Genomic DNA, 25,817 nt, shown 5'->3' on the forward strand with positions numbered 1-25,817 from the left:
AGCCTAGCCAACTGCACCCACATCTCAAAGCACCTCCTTTTTGTTTCCTGTTCTTCCTGTAAAGGAAGTGAAAAAAGCTTTGGATTTTTTGTGGAAAATGTCCCACAGCGGAGAGGTCAAAGAAAGTGACAATTTAAAAGTGGGGAGTTAGGGAGAGATAGACATTGTTACTAGCCACATGTTAGAAGTGAGGGAACTAAGGCTTAAGGTTGAAGAGTTGTCCTGTTACACAGCTACTACTAGGTGCTAAGAAGAAGACATGGGTTTGGGATAAAATAGTTACATTGTAATTCAGTAGTCGCTTTTACAACATTTGTACTAAGTTTTATGGGAGAAATCATGTACTCCAAAGTATTGAGAATTTGGCAGAGTCTTAGTCTGATTCACCCTGAGTGCTGAACATTACCACCAGCATATTCATATTATGTGATAGTCTAAGCACTGGATATATTCTCTACACTTTACAATCTTGTTTCAACCTTTTGGGTATTCTAATCCCTATTTTATAGCTAAGTAACTAGCCAGTCAAAGTTAACTTGCCCAAGGTCATACAAAGGCAAATAACAGAGCTGGGATTTGAACCAGCAGCCCAGCTGGCCAGTCTCTGCTCTTCATCAACTCTCAGTATGCAGGGAGGGGCATTCCAGCTGCAACGGCCCCAAACTCGAATAAATATGAGCAATGGTTCACATCAGGACAAATGCCACAAGAGTTCCTATGATTTTTACTTCTAAAACTGGAAGGATTAGAGTGATTTGTGGTTAGACTATGAACAAGGGCTCAGAATTAACCCAAGGGTAACAAGAAAAGGAGGGCATTTATATTAAAAGTTAAGGTCTTTCAAGAACAAGATGAAAAATTTGGGGTAAGTTTTCTGAGGCATATTAACCACACAGGTTTGTAAATTTCAGTCTTAAAAGTCTCACCTTCATATAGTAACAAGGCACTGAGCACATTCTCCCTTGGGAGATAGTAAACCCAGCAACCATTATAAAATTCTCAAAATTAAAACAAAGTCTGGTTGATTTTTGAAAATTAAATTTGGGTTCTAAGTCTTAGAAATTTCCATTGGGAGATTCCTTCTACTGAGTTTTAGATATATTTAAGGGAGAAGCCAGGTTATGGAGTTCCTGAAAAGAAAGCATTAACATTCTTCGAATCCATTCATTTGTTACCTGTGCACACAGTAGAGCACATACCTTGAACTGAGCCTCTGGTGGCCCGGTGATAATCACCATCCTCACTTTAGCATCTGGTGCTTCAGCTGGAGCAATCTGTAACAGACATAACAAGGGGAAATGACACTTTCAGGTGACACTGTAATATCATTACACAAACCAGCCTGACATCTGTGTAGGACTTCTTGAAATGTAGAATTAAAGTCTTGTAGAAGAAAGTGTAGAGCGGCAGTGATTAATCTGGGTTCACTGGTTATGGCTACTGTGGTCAACTATGCACTTAACACCATGACTAGCCTGGATATAAATGTCCACCCCTAACCTCAGCTAATCCTCACTAGATAGTAATGAGGTGCTGCCTCTACAGAGGGCAAAGTGAAGGCTGAACAAGTTCAGTTACGTGGCCCATCCATAATCTCATAGCTAATACAGCTGGAGAGAGCCGGATCTGTCTCCACTACCCATGTTCCTTCCTATACACTAAAACAGTGGTGCTCAAAATGTGGTCTTTGGCCCACATGCATCAGAACCCCCAGGCTTTCAGTATTTGCAAGAAGTTGATATGTTCACAAATCTAAGACAATTGGTAAATTGCCCTGAAGAATATGCTCATTAGAGTAACATACAAAATTAACATTAATTTGGCAGAAGCAAAGTAAATGACTTTAATATTTTTGCAGAATATATGAAATCACACAAACAGCCTGAGCTGGGGGAAATGTTGAAAGGAGAGGAAATGAGCATTCTTCCAGAGTTCTAGGATTTGGGGACCCAGCTGGTAGGAGTTGTTCTAAAAGAAGAAAAATTTCCTAGGGGTGCTTGGTTGGCTCAGTCAGTTGAGCATGTGACTCTTGATTTTGGCTCAGGTCATGATCCCAGGGTCATGGGATCAATTTCTGCCATCAGGCTCTGCACTGAATTTGGAGCCTGCTTAAGATTCTCTCTCCCCCATCCCATACCCTCCCCTGCTCAATCTCTCAAATAAAAAAAAAATTGCTAGACATAATGCTGTGCAAGAAGCAAATTCTTATTTATAAAATATATTATTACTATGTAAGAATAGGAAGCAAAGGATATGATAAAAACTACTTCAAATTCTACCACTCAATATGATCACTTTCAGTTACTTATACAAGCTACTAGACACTTTTCCACATATTTACAAAAAAAAAAAAAGGGGGTTTTTTTTTTATACAATTCTTAAAAATTTTAGAGCATGCACACAAGCAGGTAAGGGGCAGAGAGAAAAGAGAGAGAATCCCAAGCAGGCTCCATGCTGTCAGCACAGAGCCCGATATGGGTTCAGACTCACCAAGTGTGAGGTCATGACCTGAGCCAAAATCTAGAGTTGGGTGCTTAATCAACTGAGCCACCCAGGTGCCCCAAGAATGTTTTTATTTTTAATGGAGTCAGTGCTTTCTCCCTTTGTCAACTTAGAGCCATGCTAATATTATTCCTACTTTATGAGGGACACTTACTAATTTTTAGTCTAAGTTCTTAGAATTATTCACAAGAAACCCCTGGAAAAAAGATAGCATTCTTTATCTTTCTGACTAGATTTCTTTTGTTAATACTGGTGATGGAGGCCTGGGCCTACTCTGAGAAGCCTGAAAACACATGCCCTTTGGCTCACCAGATCTATTTTTATCGACTTACAGAATAAGGTTGTTTTTTTAACAATTTGGCAAATTTTGTCCATCACTGCACTATGTGCAGGGTAAGTTAGGAACAATCTTCATGTCCAACAAGTGAACACAAGTAATTATATTAACAATACCAAATATATGTCTGTTACTTAACAGACATGAAGCCCAAAAGAGAAACAAGTGAATACCTAAATACTCAATTCTTGTTCATAAAATGTTCATTGCAGGTTTTCCCCCAAGCCAGTCTACTACGTTCTTTTTGCATGTGTCCAAGATTTCTTTTTAATCAGGAAACTAGCAGGATAGTAAAGTTGGTTCATTACTTGATTGTCTACCATCTCTTTTCCTTTACCTGTTTATTTTGGCCCCATTTCCTGTTCATGTATTTTGTTATCTTTTGCTACAGGAGAGCACATGAGGACTATTTCTGTGTTTTGCCTTTTTTATTCACTATTTAATTTACATCAGTAAAATTCATTCTTTTGTAACAAATGCATAATAGGCAGATCACCACATCAATCAAAATAAAAAGTTCCGTCATTCTCCACAATTCTTCCTGCTATCTCTTTGTATTCAAGCCTCTCTTCCACCTCTAATTCCTAGCAACCACTGACTTTTTCTTTATCCCAGTACTTCTGCCTTTTCCCATATTTTCATAAAAGTGGATCGGAGAGTATGTGGCCTTTTGAGTCTGATCCTTTCCCTTAGCATGTGTCATGAGATTCAACCATGTTCTTATTTTTCAATAGTTTGTTCTTAATATTTATTGTATAGCTTCACCACAGTTTATCCATTTGCCAGTTGATGAACATGTGCTTCTTCCCATTTTGGGACAGCTGGAAATAAACACGCTATTAACATCTGAGTGTAGCTTTGTTGTGTACTATATTCTTTTAAATAAAATTTTTATAAAACAGTAACAAAAAACACCCCAAAAGATTGATAATTTTCATGAAAGAAACTGTCACTGTATCCAACTTTTATCAACTTGTGCATTCCCTAAAACACAATGACCTGTACGTCTGATATTATACTATTTCTCAGCATATCAAAACACAGACTCTTCAGAGCACACAATTATCTATTTGGTGGATACCATTAGTTGTTCCCTGATAATTGTTATCCCACTTTCCGCAACAATAAAACCTTTAGGTAAACGTACATGGACTGCATTTCCCTTTGGCAGCTAATAAGAAGCCTTTATAAGAGAAGGGGTCTTAATGTTGTCTTCTCCAACTGGCTGGACCACAGACTGATTGGGAGAGCGGTGAATAGTGTCATCTGTGAGCTTGAGGGACCAAAGCCCTGCCTAGGGATGATCAGCTGGAAGCAATCTAGGTGGAGGACTTGGTGGGGCAAAACCACCATTATCAGTCCTGGATTACTCAACTCCTATTTTTCCTGGAGACAAAATTCGACTTACTATGTTGAAGCTACTATTGTTTGCGGTTTTGTGTCACACCCTACATGTAACCCCAGCATACACTGCAATATTTAATTCCAATTATGAAGTGGCAGGACAACTCATGTTTCTGTAACTTACTGTCATTAAGGCACTAAGAGCCACAGCTGGCAAAAGGGTACCTTAATAGAAGCTCCTGCAAATCGAGAAAGCTGCTTGATGTGCTGCCCCTGCTTGCCGATAATGGCGCCGACAGACAGGGCTGGGATAAACAGGTGAACAGTCTCCGTTTCTGATTGCTGTTGGAAAGACAGGACATACATGTGAATTGGGTACAAGTCAGGCTGTTATCATTGGCATAGGGATGGGGCGTTCTCATACAGTAAAAATATTAGGAAGTTGGCAAGAGTTTACCTAAAGTTGAGAAGATCTCCTGTCCAACCTGAAAGCACTCAATTTAAAAGGTCACTTTACACTATTTGCCTCAACTTTAGAATGTCACTGGTGTACAGATTTAAAAGATACGTAAATGTTGTAAAGTTTAGGTTCTTGACAAGTAAATGAAATTCTGGGCTACACATCAACAAACAACTGTATCCAAGGACACCTATTCTACACCTTATCCATGTAGGTTTTGCTTCGTAAACACACACCTATTCTCAAAGGGAACAACTCCTGAGTGTCATTACATAGGACTAAATAGTGTAAAACCTTACCACTACCATTCAGTATGCACCACACCCAAGCAGAGTACAGGACTAGAAGAAAACTTTATCACTTTAATAGTAAACTGCCCTAAGATTCTCTCCCATATAATTCTTTATTCCTTTTATCTCTGCCCTTCCTTTGCCATTTACACATGGACAAATTGGAAAATCTTTTCTTAAAGATTTGTTTCGAGATAGAGTGTGCAGAGGAGGGGCAGAGAGAGAGGGGAGAGACAATCCTAAGCAGGCTCTGCACGACCAGTGTAGAGCCTGGCATGGGGCTTGAACCTATAAACCGTGAGATCATGATCTGAGCCAAAACCAAGAGTCAGTTGCTCAACTGCATGAGTCACCCTGATGCCCCAGAAAACATTTTGAAGGCTACCTCCTGAAAGATTTTTCAAAAATGGATTTTAACTTCCCCCTTCAAGCCAACTATGTCCTTCCTGAGTTGTCTCCCTTCAAATGGTCATTCTTGTAAGGTTAAAGGACACACTCAACAGACACAGTGGACTGGGTTCCAAAAAAATAGACTAATCCAAAATTCAGTGATGTTATGGTGAGCTACAGGTTCTAAGATGCCAGAAGCAGTGCACATGTTCACACATTAATACTTACTTTCTAACAACATTAAGAAAACATGCTTCCAGGGAGAATTCTAAGAAATTCATTCCAAGAAATGTTTTTTTAAATATTTTATTTTCTAACACTTAAGAGCAATTTTCGGTTACAGAAAAATTGACAAGCAGGTATAGGTTTCCTACATATGCCAAGAAATATTTTTTATTTATTTATTTGAAGAGAGTGAGAGAGAGCACAAGCAGGAGAGAGGGAGACAGAGAATCCCTGGTAAGGGAAAACAGCTCAATGTGGGGCTCAATCTCATGAACCATGAGATCTTCACCTGAGCCAAAATCAAGAAGCAAACATTTTTATCTGACTGAGCCACCTAGCTGCCCCTATGCCAAAAATTATTTTAAGATGATACACAACTTAATAAACCAAGTAAAATTTAATACGCATTTAAAAAAATACAGCTAAACTAAGATTTACAGAGATATTAGAAGATATATTGCAATAAGAAATGTACACATTAACTACTTGGTAAGAAACACTTCACAGAATTCTGTCTTAAGTCTTCCATTCCTATTATGTAGTATACTATAGATTCCATTGTCCAGTACTCAAGTTGGTCCCTCAGTACTGTCATATGTTCACATACAGCCATAAAACAGCTTCCATCTAATTTCTAATTTACAAAACTCTTCCCAAATTGGTAAAAAGTCTCAAACATGCCAAAGTTTTGCTTTCAAGCATCCCAGGAACTAGGAAAATCTTTAGAATGTTCAGTTTCTGAAAATCTTAGTCAAAGAAAACAGCAGTACTGGGCTTATTCATTTTTACTGTAAGTGGATACAGATTTTGTGCTATGTAATATTGGTCCACCAGATGACCATCACTCTCACAACACAAAAATTACCAGTAGCATTATCAACTCCATCTTCTCCCTATTAAGCCCAGAGTGCAAGCAGCGAGAATGGAGCACTCAGTACCTTGGGTCTATGGGGAGATAACGATGATCAACAGCAGAAACACATATGGATGCATCAGCCATGCTACTTGGCCCTCAATACGCACTTACCAGAACGCTGTTCCACAGGACAGTTTACTCACATTATTTGGTAGGAATTTTTTTTTTTAAACATTTTTTTTTTCAACGTTTATTTCATTTTTGGGACAGAGACAGAGCATGAACGGGGGAGGGGCAGAGAGAAAGGGAGACACAGAATTGGAAACAGGCTCCAGGCTCTGAGCCATCAGCCCAGAGCCTGACGCGGGGCTCAAACTCCCGGACCACGAGATCGTGACCTGGCTGAAGTCGGACACTTAACTGACTGCGCCACCCAGGCGCCCCAGAATTTTTTTTTTTTTTTAGAAGTCTTTATAGTTTCCTTCCTCCAAAGCAAAAAAAATTTTTTTATTAAAAAAAATTTTTTTAATGTTTGTTTTTGAGAGAGAGAGAGTGAGTGAGTGAGTAGGGGAGGGGCAGATAGAGAGAGGGAGACACAGACTCTGAAGCAGGCTGCAGGCTCCGAGCTGTCAGCACAGAACCCGATGCGGGACTTGAACTCACAAACTGAGATCATGACCTGAGCCGAAGTCAGACCCTTAACTGACTGAGCCACCCAGGTGCCCCAAGAAGCAAAGATTTTTTAAACACTAAATTAGTAGGGGCGCCTGGGTGGCTCAGTCAGTTAAGTGTCGAATGCTTGGTCTCGGCTCAGGTCATGATCTCACGGTTTGTGAGTTCAAGCCCTGACTTGGGCTCTGTGCTGACAGTCCAGAGCCTGCTTGGGATTCATTCTCTCTCCCTCTCTCTGCCCCTTCCCTATCCACCACTTGCACATGTGTACACACATGCTCTCTCTCAAACTTAAAAATAAAACTATTAAAAAATAATAATAAATTAGTAAACAGTTAACAGTCTGGAAATAACAAAAAGGCCAGACTGGTTCTTTAAAGGAAAACCTTGCCTATTTACCAGTTAAACTGAAATGAGAAAAAGGAAATATTAGGTAAGATAAAAGGTCATTAAATCAGAAAATGTAAAAAACTTTTCTTCAAGTTATCAATCAGGAAAATTTACACTGACCCAAATAACTATTACCTCTACGATCAACTCAATACCCAATGAAGTGCCATGCCCAAAAAGTTCAATTCTTTCAAGCAAAACTCTCTGGAAGAATGACTTAAACCCAGTGGAAAAGATGACGTGGAAAACGAGGTAAGGACAGGCAGACCCGTTTCATGGGGAGGAAATAGATTTAATGAACCGAAAATAGTAAATAAATGGGAGCATCCTACAAATAATGTGTTCTAGTTTGTTTTTTTACCATAGAGATACACTTTGCATCTCCTCCTCCCACGTCATTCAGATGCCCCTCCCTCACCTATTAGTAGGGCATTCCTCCAGCTAGACTCGACTACTGATTTATCTTGGTGCATGCGTTCGTGTGTACTTAATTTTCAACTAATTCATGTGATGGTGCAATCAAATCTTTGTACAAAAAGTTGTGCCCTTGTATACCTCTGTTACATAAACTCATAGATAAAATTTAGCTGGAGACAAAGGGTCTGAACATTTAAAATTGGTAATTATCAAGTTATACACAAAGTTTCCCACTCAGAATGGTGGGATTCCAGTTAAGCCATTCATGTAACATCTGAGTGCTACCTTTGTGTTTAACATGGTGGGAGATGTGTAGAAAGCCTGCAAAACTTCAGATTTAAGAAGGTATGATCAGGGAGTGTCAAGAGTTTGTGTTTCCTCTGTGAAAGGTGCATTACCTCATCTACACCTCACAACCCATCCGACTAACATAAACTAACAACATTCCCATTTCTAAAAACATTTTTGAATGTTTATTTTTGAGAGAGAGACATACAGACAGAGTAGGAGTTGGGTTGGGGCAGAGAGAGAGGGAAGATACAGAATCTGAAGCAGGCTCCAGGCTCTGAGCTGTCAGCACAGAGCCCCAAGCAGGGATCAAACTCATGAACCGCAAGATCATAACCTGAGCCGAAGTCGAACACTTAACCAACTGAACCACCCAGGTACCCCAACATTTGCCTTTTAAAGATGAGAAAACTGAGCCAGAGAGATGCACACAGTAATATACTGACTGGTATTGTAACCAGCATTCAAACCTGGGCTTCTCTAGCTCTTGAGCCATATTTATTCTTTTAAAATGGAGGGCAGGGGGGTCCTTGGTGGCTCAGTTTAGAGTCTGACTCCATTTTGGCTCAGGTCATGATCTCATAATCATGAGATAAAATCCTGCGTCAGGATCTGTACTGAGCATGGAGCCTGCCTGAGATTCTTTCTCTCCCTCTGCCCCTCTCCCCACTTGTGCTCTCTTAAAAAAAAAAAAAAAGAAAGAAAAGAAAAAGAAAAATTAAAGGACATAACTCTACTTCCAGCAGGTATAGGATGTGCTTTGAGAAAAACAGCCCAACAGAACTTTCATTTGAGGAGGTGCTGCCTTATCACTCTTCCATCTGCCTTGGTATGATTTCCTGAGTCAAAACAAATTTCTTATGTTGGCAAAAGCTTAAACCTGTGATCATCAATGTGTAAAAAATGGCATCAAAGACTATGTTATGACTATTGTTAATTCTCTATTGCACATTTGAAAGTTGCACCGAGAGATCTTAAAAGTTCTCATCACGAGGAAAAAAAGAATTATGGTAAAGGCTGTTGACTTACTGTGGTGATCATTGTGCAATATATACAAATATCCAATCATTGTGCCCCTGAAACCACAGTTATAGGTCAATTATACCTCAATAAAATTTCTTTCAAAAAACCTAATGATTAAGTAGTTTAATTGAATCACCCACCAAAAAAAAAAAAAAAAAAAAAGATGCTCCAAGAGAACAAGCATCTGAAAGCATCAGGTCTGTTGTCCACTGCACACACCCATCTTATGCCTGTTTAAAACTTTATAACTTAGAGTTTCGATGTTTGTTTCCACTGTTGAGAATAAAATAACCACATCTCTGAGAAGTTCTCAAGAAAAAATTCAAAATTCCTTCATCTTTAACTGTTATTTTGTTGCAGCTGAAGGTGATACTTTCAAGATCTGCAGAAAGTTTGGTTTCCCATTTTTTCACTAATTTATATAATACTGTAATCAAATCTCTAACATAAATCTTGTGCCCCTGTACAAATACTTCTAAGATTTTATGTCATGGAAGCGATGATCAGAGTATTAACATTTAAAATTGACAGATGGGGTTGGGGGGCACCTGGGTGGCTCAATCGGTTAAGCATCCAACTTTGGCTCAGGTTATGGTCTCACAGTTCGTGAGTTCAAGCTGTGCTGACAGCAGAGAGCCCACTTCGGATCCTCTGTCCCCCATCTCTGCCCTTCCTACCCCCTCATAAATAAACAAACCTGAAAAAAATAAAATTGACAGGAACACCTGGGTGGCTCAAGTTGATTAAGCATCTGACCATTGGTTTCAGCTCAGGTCATGATCTCACAGATTGAGCCCCTCGTTGGGCTCTGCGCAGACAGCACAGAGCCTGCTTGGGATTCTCACTCCATCTGTCTCTCTGCCCCTCCCCTGTTCACGTTCTCTCTCTCAAAACAAACAAACAAACAAAAAGATTCTCAAGGGCACTTGGGTGGCTCAGTCGGTGAAGCGTCCAACTCTTGATTTCGGCTCAGGTCATGATCTCATGGTTCATGAGTTCAATCCCTGCATTCGGCTCCACACTGGCAGTGTGGGGCCTGCTTGGGATTCTCATTCTCTCTCTCATTCTCTCTCTCTTTCTCTCTCTCTCTCCCCCCCTCCCTCCCTCAAAATAAATAAATAAAGCTTAAAAAAAAATCTATTAAAAAAATTCTCTCCTCCTGCCCCTCCCGTGCTCACATGCAGGCTCACTGTCTCAAAATAAATTTTTAAAAAGTCAATATAAACAAACAAACCTACCTGACAAGTTATTTCCAAGTTCTCATACTAATAAATTTATCTTATGGTCAATGGATATATTAAGGGAAAGTGAAAATCATTTTATTTTGAACCACGCCTTTCACACTTATGAAAAGTCCAGCAACACAGGATTCTAGACCCTATGCTTAGTTTTCTACAAATGAAAATCATCTAAACTGTGCTCTTCTGTGTCTCTTCCTTGATCTATAACCCACATGTACCTAATATTTCCAGTAAGAGTTAATCTAAAATTCAATTCCAGGAAATATTACTGATGAAAATCATTGGGTTTTGTTGCTTTAGCATATGTAGACGTACTTATATTCTTTACAAGCTGGTATTCCCGGTGTTTCCCAGGACATCCTAACACAATGCAGGTCTTAACACAGCTGTCAGCTAAACGAAGCCTCCCTTGTAGCTCCGTAAGCACTCTTAGAACACATACACGAGAAGAGGGTTTGCCTTCCCACTGAACCCTTGACTGTGGAGACCTGTGAGAGGGGCCTGTCCAGCACAGCTTGGCCAAGTCACTTCTGTTTCTATTCACCAACGAAGAACACTAAATAAAATTATTTCATTCTTTAGCATTTCCCAGTCCTAAGAATAGTGCCTCTGCGTGCAAAGCACTGTATCTCACAGCCTGCCAGTGTTTTATGCAATTACCACGTACCATTTATTCCACAGGGACACTTTAAGGCCTTTCTTATTTTTTAATAACTGAATTAATGTGGACACTGACCATAAACTGTGCTCAATGTTAATACTTTTTCATTCTGGTCCTTATGGTATAACAGACACATTAATCTTAACCAGTTTTTGTTGTTGTTGTTTTTTTTTTAAAGTAAAGATAGGACCTAAGTATTTTATCTGAGAACATCTACATCATGTTCTTCTCAATAATATACTTTTGTTTTGAGACTGACAGTCATAAAGACCTTTTTAATGATCAGACTAACCTAATGTGCAACTTGCTCAGATCTGCCCCATTGTGTTTTGCCATGACTGCATAATTAATTGTTTTCTGGGCCTTGTTCCAGAAAGATTTTAGGCTGCTTAGAAAATACAAGTAATCCAGAAGTAAAACAGAGGCAACGAAGAAATGAGAATATAAAGACCTGAATCTAAAACATGAAGCCAGGAATGTTGTTGTTATATACATTTAGCTCTAAGCTTTCCAGCAGCTAATTTTAAGACAAATCAGCTGCATAACTCAGTATACCTCTAAGAGAAAAACTATCCATCTGCTTAGTAAAGAACACTCTTCCTGGGACTGATCCCAGAGAGCAACTTCTGTACGTCTTGAGAGGACCAGCATTAACAGGCATCATCCTTGGAGTGAAAGTTGCAGAGCCTCCCTCACAAGCACAGCATACGCATGTGTCTTCGCCTAGAAGATAACTCAAGACGGCTCTGTGAGGAGAAAAGCTCCAAGGCAAAACCTATGTTGCAGCCTCGAAAGCTGAATAAAAGCAAAATAATCTTTCTGACACAGTGAAGAAAGGCCATCAATGCTTTTTTTGTTGTTGATTTTTAGGAGCGGAAATTGAGTAGGAGATAACAAATCCAATACTAAGAACAAATTTAAAAGCTGTGTGAGGCTTTGGAAAAGGAATGGTGGTCAGTAGAGAAGGGCCGAAAGGACTATTAACAAAGAGGGGGTGAAGACATCAAGGGAGAATCTGTATGCTGACAGAAAAGTATTCTGTGCTGGGATGAAAACAGAAACAAGAAAACCTATCAAACATAAAAAGCAGTGTTAGAAGCAAACCAAACAAACGAGGAGGTGGCACCCCAGATCGATGGGCAGTGCTGTGTCCCTGGCAATAGCACATTAATAAAAAGTTGACTCACCAGACGTCTGAACATCACCCATTTCCCTCTGTGCCAATTCCTTATTCACCAAGCATCTCCCTGACTGTAGGTTACTTTTCAAGGAAATTTTCCTCTGGGAATATAAGGTACTTTGCATAATCATCCTGTCTATTTGATAATCATTAAACTGTCTCTGTGGTACAAATTACTGCTATACAGACATCTGCACAGTAAGCCATGTTTCCAGGATTTGGATACCTAACTTTTACTTACAAAACTAAGTAGCCAGAACAATGGGTTTTGATAAGCCTCTTTCACCTGTGATTCTTAAGTCTCTGAGCTCAAGCTTGAAAAAATTCATCAGCATCACCCTTTGTTACACATTCTTTGCATTTAAGTTAATGTTCAGCTGCATTATCCTGAATGCTTCTTACAAAACCTTCAGAGGTGAAGGACAGTCACATGACCCAAGCTGCTTCCCAGTGGATTTCTGCCAGATGCCTATCGGCAAAACTTCCTTTGGACTTCTTGGCAGACTCTGTAACTTGAAGTAACGTAAGAACAAAGCTGCTCAATTGAAGTTTGCGTAACTGGTAAAGTCTGCCAATGAGTAATTCCTAATCATCTATCATGAGGAGATACAAGAATGAGCAAACAGTAGGGTTAAGTGCATTTACTTTGTGGGGAACAGAATCTAAGACATCACAAAGGCATGGAGACATGCGTGCCAGCCAACAAAACCAGCCTTCAGGAACCTGGAAGGATGCCAGTGTTTCCCTTTGGTTTGTAAAATAGATACTCCTGGGTTTTTTGTTTTGTTTTAATGGATTTGGGTTTGGAACTGAAATTAAGTTTACTCAACTCTATGACCTGAACAGAATACTGAAGTCTTTAAAAAAAAAAAGGGGGGGGGGGGAGGGCGCCACAGAAAATTTCTCCCATAGCTACATAACCAAGGCCTCTTAGAGGTAATAAGTGTATACAATGAGTGATTTACTTTCAAATATTTTACTGACAAAAGACCTGTACCTACAGTAAGAAATCCTAAGGAGTAGAGCACTAAGAACTGATCTCAAAACTAGCTAAAACCTAAGAAAATGTTTATCTTTCTTGCCTCTTTGATAAACAGAAAGTTTGCGATTTTAAGATCACGCTATTGTTTTGGAGATTTCTGGGAAGATTCCAAAGACGGTATCAAAATTATGAAGACAACAGCACTTGAGCTAACTTCTGCCAAACCAAACGCCAGGAAATACCATTCAGCTATGGATGCTGTTCTGTGCTATGCCAATTTCAGTTCTTGCTCTGTGCAGGAGCTGCCAACTGCCTCTTCCCTACTGTTTGAGCATTTCTGAAAGGAGCATTTCTTGTCATTTCTGAACTCAAAGTTTGCCAATTAAGTACTGCATGAGCCAGCTGCTAGGCAGGAACTAGAGACTTTTTGTCTGTTGCAAGAACCAACTCTGGCTGTATTAGGAAAAAATCTACCTGGCAGGTTCCGGTTAGAATACGTTGAGGGGGGAAGGGTGGGCCAAGTCCTGGAATGGAACAGAGGCAAGGGATTTATCCCAAGTCAAGGCGCATCAATTCTCCTTTCATGTTACAAAGCAGCAGTCGGAAAACATGAGTAGCAAAATGAAACAACCCTAAAAGAGAGAGAGAGAGCTATACATAAAAAGAGAGAGTCTTTGAAACGTTTAGTCATCAAAACCTACTTCTTACCAGGCAATGTACATTGAAAGTAAAAGAGATTCTCTGCTCACCTACAGGCCATCAAGCATAGAGAGATGATCTTGGTAAGTAACCGACTTCCCTGTGAGAACTTCTAAGGAGCAACAAGCTTCTCATCAGCAGCTGTAGATGCCGAATGGCAGCTGCGGTGCATCCTCACGTGCTGAGAGCAAACACCTGCCAACCTTTAATCCTCTAACCCAGTTTTTAAATAAACGTATCATAGACCCCCACAGACCTACAATACTAGGTTCTTCAGCAAGAAGAAAAGTGAAGCCAACGGGAATAAAGGGAATATCAGAAGAAATGGTAAGGAGGAAAAAAAAAAAAAAACAACCCATAAAGCTTTAGTAAAGTTAATTATTGCCTTTATTTTTTATTAAAAAAATATTTTTTAATGCTTATTTATTTTTTAGAGAGAGGGAGACAGAGTCTGAAGTAAGTTCCAGGTTCTGTCAAGCACAGAGCCAGAGGCGGGGCTCGAATTCACAAACCTCGAGATCATGACCTGAGCTGAAGTCAGACACTTAACCAACTGAGTCACCCAGGTGCCCCTAATTATTGCCTTTAAAAACAACAGTTCGCTTCTCAAAGTAGTGACTACTAGGTACATTTAAGACTATTAGTGATCGGAGTTTAGAAAAAGAACAAAGTCTAATAATATACAGTGAAGGCAAAGCTATTCCAACTAAGTACTCCCCCACAAAGAGGTTATATACTACAACAGAACTTGGTAGAAGAATTGTTCCCTTAAAACATTAAATCAGAAAACTGCCTGACAGCTATCTGGAAGTACAGTTCACTCTAACTGGTATCCAGAAACACAACAATTCTCTGAAAATGGTGTTTTCCCTTTAATTTTCAATGAAAATTTTCTGTAGGAGTGGAATCTGAATCATGGAATTCTGTGCTCTAGAATTAATTTAGATCATTCTGGGTTCTTTTTGTGTCGTTTTTGTTTTGTCTCTGATTGAACTTAGAAGCTCACCTCCACCCTCCCAAAGCTCTGTGAGACACCTTTTACAGGTAATACTGCTCAATTCAGTAGGGCAGATTTGTTCATCTCTTCAGTTAGAGACACTGCTTCCCAGCTTCTCTTGCAGGTAGACGTAACAGACATTATGTTCTGGCAAACAAGACACCAGTGGAAGTGTAAAAAGCTATCCTCAGGCAGTGTCCTACGAGGTGGCTGCTGATTTTTTTATCCTTCATCCTTGCTGGCTGGAATCAGACTCAATGGCTGAAACCTGAGCAATCATCCTGGGCTGGGAGGCGGCATGCCAAGCCAATAGGAGCACCTGTCCTAGATGATACAACATAACTACTACCAGCCTTGGATTGTCTACCCTTCAACTCTTCTCATGAAAAAGGAAAACTCATTTAAACCATTTCTTTTCTTGTAATACATAGCCAAAGCTAATCTTGATACACATAGTGTGCCAAAATAGATTTAGAGGCATGAAAACAGACATATGGCAGCATCCCACAGACAGCTTGGCCTGATATTTGCCTGTGAGTTGGAATTAACAGGTGATCCAGAGAAAGGGAGTAGGTTTTCGACCACAGTTTAAAATAAAGCACCAAAAAACCTAGAAAGAGGGGGGCATGCCTGAGTCATTATGTATTTACATTTATCCCAAATATTATCTATCATGCATTAGCCTTGATATTTTTCCAACATTTGAGTCCATCTTCCATAGAATAGTATCTGTTGCTTGCACAGTAGCAGTTTGACAATGAACGGACAACAAAAAAACTCCTGATGACCTTTACAAAAATCACAAATTTCTAGCTTCCATCTGTTCCCACTGAGATTTTGATTCGTAGAAGCCCAAGGGGAGGTACAGGTTCTTAACCAGTTAAGAAACAGAGCAGCTGGGGCGCCTGGGTGGCTCAGTTGGTTAAGCGCCTGACTTGGGCTCAGGTCATGATGTCGCGGTTCATGAGTTCGAGCCCTGCATCCAGTTTTGCGCTGACAGCTCAGAGCCTGCTTCAGATTCCTCATCTCCTTCTCTCTGCCCCACCCCCGCTCTCATTCTCTCTCATAAATAATAAACATTAAAGAAGAAGAAGAAAAGAAACAGACCAGCTGTTGTTAACCTTGGCTACCTCCACACTCGGGTCAGTCAGAGCTTTCCAAAATAGTGACCCCTGAGAGTTTCATCTCCTCCCCAACCCCTACCCTGGGGGATTCTAATAAAAAAGGTCTGGGGTAATTCTAATGTAAAGAACAAAAAACCATTTTCCCTCACAAAGCGCAAAGTAGAGAAAGTCTTCTTTACAGAACATTGCCAACTAATAAATGTAAAAAAACAACAGACATAAAAATAGTAATAATGTGATTGGGCAAATAGCAGCAATGGATATTATACCCACTTTGAGAAAGACTGGAGGAGGCAAGATACATATTCTCTTTTAAAGTATTTTGTTTTATTTTGTTTTTTACATTTATTTTTGAGAGACACAGTGAGACAGAGCACAAGCAGGGGAGGGGCAGAAATAGAAGGAGACACAGAATCTGAAGCAGGCTCCAGGCTCCGAGCAAGCGTTCAGCACAGAGCCTGACACAGGGCTTGAACCCATGAACCATGAGATCATGACCTGAGCCAAAGTTGATCACTTAACCAATGGAGCCACCCAGACGCCAGTCTTAATCATAGGTGGGAAAGGTACCTTTACAATGTGGAAACTGGACAGACACTACCTTAGTTGTACGATCAAACAGTATGACCAACAATGAGGCACAATGACATCATCTGCTTCCCAGTGAGACACAGAGAAGGTATTCCTTCCCGGAAAAAGGTATAACCTGAGCCTAATCACACAGAGGCATCCGTCAAATCCTAACTAGGCGACACTAACCACTAGCCTGGGTTTTTCAATGCCATAAATAAGAAAACAAGTGGTGGGTAGGGAGTAGGTGACACCAAATGGAACGGATGATGCAGGGATGGACTCCTGCAAAGATAAGAGGGGACTAGAGAGACGTGACAACCAACTGCAATGCATAATCCTTAATTGGATTCTTTACTGAAAACACAGCTATATAATAGAACATTACTGGAGTAACTATGAAATTTAAATACGGGCTGCACATTAAATAATGGTCTGGTGCCGAATTTCTTTTTTTTTTTTTTTTTTAACGTTTATTTATTTTTGAGACAGACAGAGACAGAGCATGAACAGGGGAGGGTCAGAGAGAGGGAGACACAGAATCTGAAACAGGCTCCAGGCTCTGAGCTGTCAGTACAGAGCCCGACATGGAACTCAAACTCACGGACCACGAGATCATGACCTGAGCTGAAGTCGGCCGCTTAACCGACTGAGCCACCCAGGCGCCCCTGGTGCCGAATTTCTTAAAAGTGAGGATACTGTGCTTAATATCAAGATGAATGTCCTTGAGGTGAAAAGTTAAAAATAGTACAATGCTCCCATTAATAATTACCTCCAAAGTTTGTAAAAACGTGGGTGCCTGGATGGCTCAGTCAGTTAAATGTCCGACTTCAGCTCAGGTCATGATCTTGCAGTTCGTGGGTTCAAGCCCCACATCAGGCTCTGTGCGGACAGCTCAGAGCCTGGAGCCTGCTTCAGATTCTGTGCCTCCCTCTCTCTCTGCCCCTCCCCTGCTCGTGCTCTCTCTCAAAAACAAATGAACATTAAAAAAGTTTTTTTTAAGTTAGTAAAAATATATACCCAATTTCCAAGACAGAATTATATACCTATGTATTTATTTCTAAGAGGAGAGGCAATTGCAAACATGTTAAAACCCACAAAAGCACAGATTTCTTCCATTCTGGAGAAAAGGGCAGTTGTCCTTTCCCTTTTAAGTTTTCTGGATGATTCCTGAAATATTCTTTAAGGTCTAAGACTAATACACAGAGATAAAGTTAGTAGTAGGTTTAAATCAAGAGAGAAATCACAATAACACATTCATCCATAGAAAACACATGCATTATAACCCTAATTTATTAATTATACCAACTAGACAGATGATAGATTTGTCTTTTTTCTTAGCTTTTTGTGTTTTGAATGGTACCTCCTACACCAATTTAGAGAAATGTCCACATATGAACTTGGGGATTCCATTATATCACTACCCAGCATACATGTAGAATCAAAAGCCTACTTGAATTCTGCAAAGAATGCAGGCTAAGATTATCCACATTTCTTCCCTTTAAGACGAGAATTCCCTTGTCCTGTGCACAAAACCACCAGGTCCTTAGGGGGTTCTCAGCTCCTTCCCTTCAGCAGTATTTCTACCTTTACTGCCGGCAGCTTCTCCATCTTCTCCTGATCTCACTGGCTGCTTCTAATTATACCTACTCAGTTTAGTTTTAATATCTCAGGGAAAACCAAGACCATGTGTTCCAGTGAGATCTTCCTTACATTTACTCATGGTTCACCGACCCCTTTCTCCCATTCTTAAAACAAAATCTTTACTTGCTTAAGTCACTAAATATTTAAATCATAAAAGTCCTTTGGAAGGGCACCTGGGTGGCTCAGTCCGTTGAGCGTCCGACTTCAGCTCAGGTCATGATCTCCCAGCCCGTGGGTTCAAGTCCCATGTCGGACTCTGTACTGACAGTTCAAAGCCTGGAGCCTGCTTCAGATTCTGTGTCTCCCTCTCTCTGCTCCTTCCCTGCTCGCACTCCGTCTCTGTCTCTGTCTCTCTCTCTCAAAAATAAACATTTAAAAAAAAACTAAAAAAAAAAAAAGTCCTTTGGAAATGTTTTAAATACAATCTCACTTTTCTTAAAACAATCCTTATTTTCCTAAGAACACAAGAACCCATTACACAAAACTATATCACTACATCACAAAATTGACTAACTCTAGGTAATATTTATGTATTTATGTATGTATGTATATATGTATGTATCTATCTATCTTAAAAATAGACACCTAGCAATTCACTTTAGGAGTTTTTGCTACTGAAGCAGCCAGAGAAGTGTAAAAGACAGATGTCCAAGAATGTTCTATAATGTTACCACTCATAATGTGAGAGAGTTTACTGATAACCAGTAAAGGCCTTACCTGTAGCCAATAGAGAGGAAAGAATTTAAATGACACCTCAATTTACAAACTGGAAAGTGAGGAACAGAGAGATTAAGGAGTGTGCCCAAAGACAAAGCTAGTTTAGAGCAGCTAGCAGAGATGTAGTTTAAATAAGAGTTTCTTCAGGGAAGCTCAGTCAGTTCAGCGTCCAACTTTGGGTCAGGTCATGATCTCATGATTCGTGAGTTAGAGCCCTGCATCGAGCTCTGTGTTGATAGCTCGGAGCCTGGAGCCTGCTTCAGATTCTGTGTCTCCCTCTCCCTCTGCCCCTCCCCTGCTCATGCTGTCTCTCTCACTCTCAAAAATAAACAAGCATAAATAAATAAATAAATAAATAAATAAATAAATAAATAAATAAATAAGAGCTTCTTCAGCAATGAGTTGTTTTAAATAATCAGCTCCTTGGGGCGCCTGGGTGGCGCAGTCGGTTAAGCGTCCGACTTCAGCCAGGTCACGATCTCGCGGTCCGTGAGTTCGAGCCCCGCGTCGGGCTCTGGGCTGATGGCTCAGAGCCTGGAGCCTGTTTCCGATTCTGTGTCTCCCTCTCTCTCTGCCCCTCGCCCGTTCATGCTCTGTCTCTCTCTGTCCCAAAAATAAATAAACGTTGAAAAAAAAAAAAAATTAAAAAAAAAAAAAAATAATCAGCTCCTTGTAGATTTTAATCAATGCTGCTTGACACAGAAATGTCAGAGATACATGTGCCTTAAACTCAGTAATATGACAAATTCATCTATTTATAATAAAGAAATAGGCAAATTAGACCTTAAGTCCATATTTTCTCAAATTCCTATTTTAGGTTCACTTTTACCCTCCTCTTAAACTTTTTATATTATTAAATTTTGTAAACACTAGTAATGTCTGATTTGAGAGGAGAGAGAGAAGAGTCCTGGTTCAGTTTCTTCATTGTGCGAGAAGACAAACCCAGGGGGAAGAGGAGAGTGACCTATGGTGATACAAAGCGCAGGCAGAGCTGGGCTGAACCTGGGCTCTCATCCCAGAGATCCTTCCCTTAGCCCCTTTAGCATCAAAGTACAAACATGTCAACTACTTCACATCACCTTTAGCTGTGGTGGAAAGCTTCAGATAATGCATAATAGATCTATTCACACTATCATGGGGTTGAAATTTTGATGCCTATCCATAGATGAATGGGCTTTGTTATATGGTTTCCAGGACCAAACGTGTTCAGGGTGGCTGGTGAGTTGTAGGGGAAGATGCAAATGTTGCTGACCATAAAAGCAGAAACACTACAAGAAGAGGCCAAAAGTAAACAACACCTAACACAGGTGGTTCAAGACAGGCCTAGGAAATTCTCATTCATACAGGGATAAAATATGAACAATCTCAGCAATCTGTTATCAGTACAATTCCAGGAGCATTTTACTCTACATGTAGTCTAGGCACTGTTATGTTGGAATCCCCAAGCTGTTCCAGCTGGACATTTCCCTGAATTGGAATAGGAGGTACTACTCAAAGCATATAGAAGGAAAGAGTCAAACAGGAAGGGAGAGATGTAAAAACAAATCCATAAGGGAAGATCCTAGAATGTTGTTATTTCCATGATGATTCTCTACCTCTAATTATCATTGATAACGCAACAGAACTGTGAACTACTTTAAAAAAAAAAATTACAAGGTATATGTTATACTGCAATTATTTTTATACTATCACTGGTCTCCTATTTCCAACCTCAGAAAAAAATGCTATTTTTAAGAAATAAATATAAAAATAAGGTTCCTTAATAGTCTACCTGTTTACAAAACAAATAAAAGCTGTCTAATGGTTGCACACATACACACGCACAAGAGACCCATGAGCACAACTAGCTGGAGCTCACTGTTCAAAAAGCACAAAGTGGAAAACACACTTTTATTGACCTTTCAAAGCATTTGACTTCCAGGTGAAGTTTAAGATGAAGGAAGCCTTTTAAAAGTCCTATCTTTCAACATTTAAAAATAACTTCTTTCCCCTTCCCAAAGTCTCAAACTTTTCTTTGGAGATTTAAGAGCCCATGGTGACAACCCTACTACCCAAAAACTTCAAAAGAGTATTTCACGTGTTCCTTCTACAAAGGGGTAGGTAGGAAGGTTCTACTGATATGAACTAGAGAGCATGTGTTGGCTCTCAACTGATAGATCATATGGGGACCAAGTTTTACAATCAGCATCGAATGTCACCCTACTCGAGAGCAACAAAGTCTAATAACTATGTCCCTCTGACTGCATCCCGCTCACCCATAAAGAAAGCCAAGGTACATTATCTTACCTCAAACTGTGGGTAAGGAGGAGTCATAGCTGAAGGGGGCCCTGAGGTGGGAGGTGGCATCCCTGAAGTGGGTGGGAACAGACCCAAGGCATTCAGATTTAATCCAGGAATTAAATGTGCTTGAAGCTGCAACAGTAAAAAGGTCCCTCATTTTACATTTAAAAAAATCAAGTGTAATTATAAGTGACAATATTCAGATTGTGACCTTGTCTAGTAAAAAAAAAATTAAAAAAATCATTTTATGACTCAAATTTTAGAACAGAGCAGATGTTCCATGTTATTATACTTGAGCACATATCTGTTTATATTTCTTGATATGTTAAAATCTGTGTGCTCATTTGCCCCCTCCTTGATCTGAAGCTACACTAGCTTTCTCAAAGCAGGCAACATACCCTCGCTTTCCTTAATGATCAGCTCACAGTGCTTAGACAAATATGTACTCTGTGTGCTATGGGCACGCAGTAAATACAGACTGAAAACCTTGCATTAGTTGAAGAAGTAAGCAAACGAGATTTGTGCACTGAAAAGCAAACCAGATATACAGAAAAAGGTATTATTAAGAGATCTTTACTCCTTGGATAAAATTTGGCTGTCGTGGGTCTAAAAGTCTAAAACAAAGTCAAGATCTTTGGCAATCAGGTCCCATCCCATACAACTATGGCAACTAGACATATCTTTGGAGTGTATCCAGGAGCCAGAAAGAGGACTTTGTGTTGGCTGAATTTTATAAGGGCTGAGAAAGTGAAGTGGAGATGACAGCTGAGACGTGAGCATTACCTGGGAATCTCTTTAAAAGGTGTATGGTTGGATTAACTCGCAACTGACTCTGAAACATCAGATGAGCAGTTATAATGGGAAGGTAGATAAGGCAGCCAGTCATGGGAGGTAAAATGATCAGCATATTTCTAGGTTCCTCTAACAAAGGTATTATTTTTATATTTCCCTTCTTTTACATGTAGTGTTTCAGATGACAGGCCCAACCGAGGAGTGTTTTTTTCATTTACTTGAAAATTCAAAATGGACTACAGACATGTTACATTTTCTGCACCATTCCATCCACTCAGGAAGGTCAGCAATTCACTTTAATTGCCTTCATTGCTCTACACAGATTATTTTGTCATTTTTAGTTGTTTTAATGCCAAGGTTTATGACTAACCAAATTAAAATTAAAATTTGAATTCTTAACAGTTGCTTTTATATGCGTGGTATCTATTATAATCCCAGTCCTAATAAGCATTCAATGTAGGCACAACAGCCCCATTTCACAGATGAAGAAACCAATGCTTGGAGAACAGGTAAGTTGTCCAAGAGAACAGAGCTGCAGCTAATCAGTGGTTGAACTAGGACTCAAACCCAGTTCACGTACCTCTTAAGCCCACGTTCCTACTCTACTAATCTTCAAATTAACATTGTGCAGAAGATACTCATCTTTTTTTAGGAAAGTATTAGCCTTATTTAACAGATAAGGAAGCTAAGGCTCCAAGACTATACCATTTGCTAAAATCACAGAGAGCCAAACCTGATGTCAAAGCCTGTGGTCTTCCAAACTATCCCACGGCACACTCAACTATGGTGCTAAAAATCAATTAGAAACTACATCTAATGCTGCCACCATTAACGACATCAGGATTAATGCAATTGAAAACATCTTTTAACTGTTCATCAAAATAAAGGCATGTCCTCCATATTAAAACTAACATTCATAGAAGCAATATCATTTTCATAAGACTCCCTGATTTTCTTCATGATCTCTTCCTCAGCTTTGGCACATGTTTCAACGTTGCCTTTAACTGTAATGGTGCGCTCTGGATTATACAGCGTCAATTCCTGCAATCTGCAGAATGAAAAAGAGGGAAAAGAAAAAGAATGGAAATTACAGGAGGAAGACAGTTAATAACAGTCCAGCCACAGATGGCAATTAAAACCCAACTGTGGTGGCTGGCAGTATGTAAAAGTGGGTGGTCAGACATGATGAAAAATGAGTAAGCCCCAAAAGATAGGAATCCAAGAACTGTAAAGCTGCCGAAGAAAATACTTCCCCTCCAGTCTTCTCAACAGAAATTACTGGGTGTACACAGTTCACTTAAGTCCATGTTTGAAACACAGTGTACTTCTTGACCACTTAAGTTAAGTGAACTTTTTTCACAACAATTCAACAGTGAAATGTAAAGAAAATGATCACAGGGGTGTACGGTTTTAGTGGAAACCAAGAACCAGATGTACAAAAACTTTAATAAGGATGTTCCTAGACTGCGTGGACCAATTCTAAACATAATTGGCAGTCTCATGCAATTGCATTTTCTGGGTCACCAGCAAGAAATAAACATGGAAATATTCCAAAAAGGCAAACCAGAATTCATGTGTCTAAACTTACTTTTTGCCAGTAATTTTAGAGTTTAAAGTAAGCTGGAGAAAATAACATAAATCAATGTGTCTTGACTAAATTAAAAACATGATCCCTTGATGACCATATAGACCCTACATTAGAAGGCCTTAGCAGTATTCAGAAACCCTCTGCTTGACCAAGATTCTGCTGAAGCTTCATAATCCACTGAGATGACAATTGAGACTGCCTGAGCCTGAGCCACTCAACAGCCTTGAGAGGAAAGCAATGGAAGATTCTTAACCATGGAAAACAAGACTAAGTACATAGATTGAAAGGATACGGAAAACTGGTAGAGCTCTCCTTCGTAATTGTAGAGTTAAAATCCTCATTTTCACTACTTAGCAGAATGCCGTAAGCTCAACTTGAGCCAGATGAATGGGTTATTATTCCTTAACCTTTTCTCTTATTTGCTAAAAATGTAAACATCTACATAAGGAAGACTATTTGTCTTAGACGGAAAAAGTGTATTTCTCATCTCTGGTCTCAACCCACCTCTCCCTGCCAAGCATTTTATATTAGCTTTTTTCTAATAGCTGCTTTACAATAGCTTTTAAGATTTTTTTCTCTGAAAACCCTCTCATTTTGGGGTGTAAAATTCAAGACACTCTGTGGTTTTTGTTTTTTTTTTTTTTTTACAATCAGGCAGGACTTTCCTAGCACTCCCTTCTTTGAAAACTCCTTGCTGCATGAACATGCTGCCTGTCTTTCCTTAGCATTTTTCCTTAGTTCATCAATCTCCTCTCACCTCATCTTTTTTGGGTACTGTGATGTAAAGAATAGTTACCCCCAGAAAGGGAAACCTTTCCATACAATTTCAGAGCATTCATAGACCCAAGGTGTGACAGCCAGCTTCCAAGATGACCTACTCCCCAGTGGGCCCAGTCCTCTCTCACACTGAATAGAGATGACCTGTGTCAATTATACTAGAAAAATGATAGAGTGTGACTTCTGAGGCTGTGTTATAAAAGACATTGTCACTTCCATCTTGCTCTTTCTTGGATAATCCACTCTGGGGGAAGACAGCTACCACTGTCCTAAAGACACCCAAGCAGCCCTGGGGAGAGGACCATGTGCTAAGGCCTCACATCAACAGTCAGTATGAACTTCTCAGCAACATCAAGTGACCCCAAGCCAGAAACACCCAGTTAAGCTGCTTCTGCATTCTTGACCCACAGAAACTAGGTGAGCAATAAATGTTTACTATTGTTTCAAGCTGTCAAATGTTGGGATAATTTGTTACACAGCAGTGGATAATAAATTGGGTTACTTATTTCAACTGTGGGAGTAGTGATCAGTAAATCTGACCAAGACTTCAGCCAGAAAGTATGAATGTAAAGTATTTAGTAGTGCTTTCTGCCTCTTTAGGAGGAAAAGATAATGCTTTCAATATGGGTTAGACACAGATAGTAGGTAGTAGATTAAGTTGGAGAAACAAAAAAAAGTATGTTGGTACAGGGTAGCTCAAACTCCTGAAAGATGGGAGTGGCTCTGTATAATACACAACCCACAGCTTCACAGTGCTAGAAAAATTTCTAACTCAAAGAAAGCAAGGCAGCACTTACGGAGATATCGTGATTTTAGTGTCAGTGTCTTGCTCAATTTTTTTAAGATTTCTTCCTTCCTTACCAATAAGACGGCCTACAAAGTTATTATGGGCTAAAATCTTCAAGGGAATCTCTTCTGTGCTGTAAATAAAAAAAGAAAAAGGTCATGCAATCAGGAGAAGTAAACCTTCTCTTGGGTAAAAAGACAGTATCCATTCATTACACATTTACACTTCTTACCTACGACATAGGAAGCATTATGCTAGGTTGAGTTTAAAGTCCACTGACCTCCATTCTAGCAATGCATGAATAGAGGGGACAAAAAAACAATAACAAGTATTTGAAGGTAACTTTTAAAACCATTTTCTTCCACGCATCTCAGGGATTATCTTCGTTAGCTCATTGAAAACACCTCTTACTCAAACCCACATCCCTAAATCCCCAATACCAGAACACAATGTACAAATGCAAAACAATAGGATTTTATTATGAATTGTGAACTACATTCCTAGAGATACATGCACAATTTACAGAAGGAAACAGAAGAAACTCAACAGTGATTACTCTTTAGGGGAAGAGTATAAGAGCAGGA

General features: G+C 39.7%; 1 protein-coding gene across 1 annotated transcript in view; it reads right to left on the reverse strand.

The window, feature by feature from the left end:
• Positions 1 to 25,817, reverse strand: part of IGF2BP3 (insulin like growth factor 2 mRNA binding protein 3) — a 152,216-nt gene that overhangs the window by 5,250 nt on the left and 121,149 nt on the right. The window contains exons 8-12 of the mRNA XM_047095908.1: positions 25,244 to 25,366; positions 22,994 to 23,129; positions 21,296 to 21,421; positions 4,409 to 4,525; positions 1,200 to 1,274 (exon numbers count right to left, since the gene is read on the reverse strand). Coding sequence (XP_046951864.1) covers positions 1,200 to 1,274; positions 4,409 to 4,525; positions 21,296 to 21,421; positions 22,994 to 23,129; positions 25,244 to 25,366 — 577 coding nt within the window. The remainder of the gene's footprint in view (positions 1 to 1,199; positions 1,275 to 4,408; positions 4,526 to 21,295; positions 21,422 to 22,993; positions 23,130 to 25,243; positions 25,367 to 25,817) is intronic.

Source organism: Lynx rufus, unplaced genomic scaffold, assembly GCF_022079265.1.
Source record: "Lynx rufus isolate CCGP_SWC_20201006 ecotype Redwood Valley unplaced genomic scaffold, mLynRuf1.p SCAF_4, whole genome shotgun sequence".
Classification (NCBI taxonomy): domain Eukaryota; kingdom Metazoa; phylum Chordata; class Mammalia; order Carnivora; family Felidae; genus Lynx; species Lynx rufus.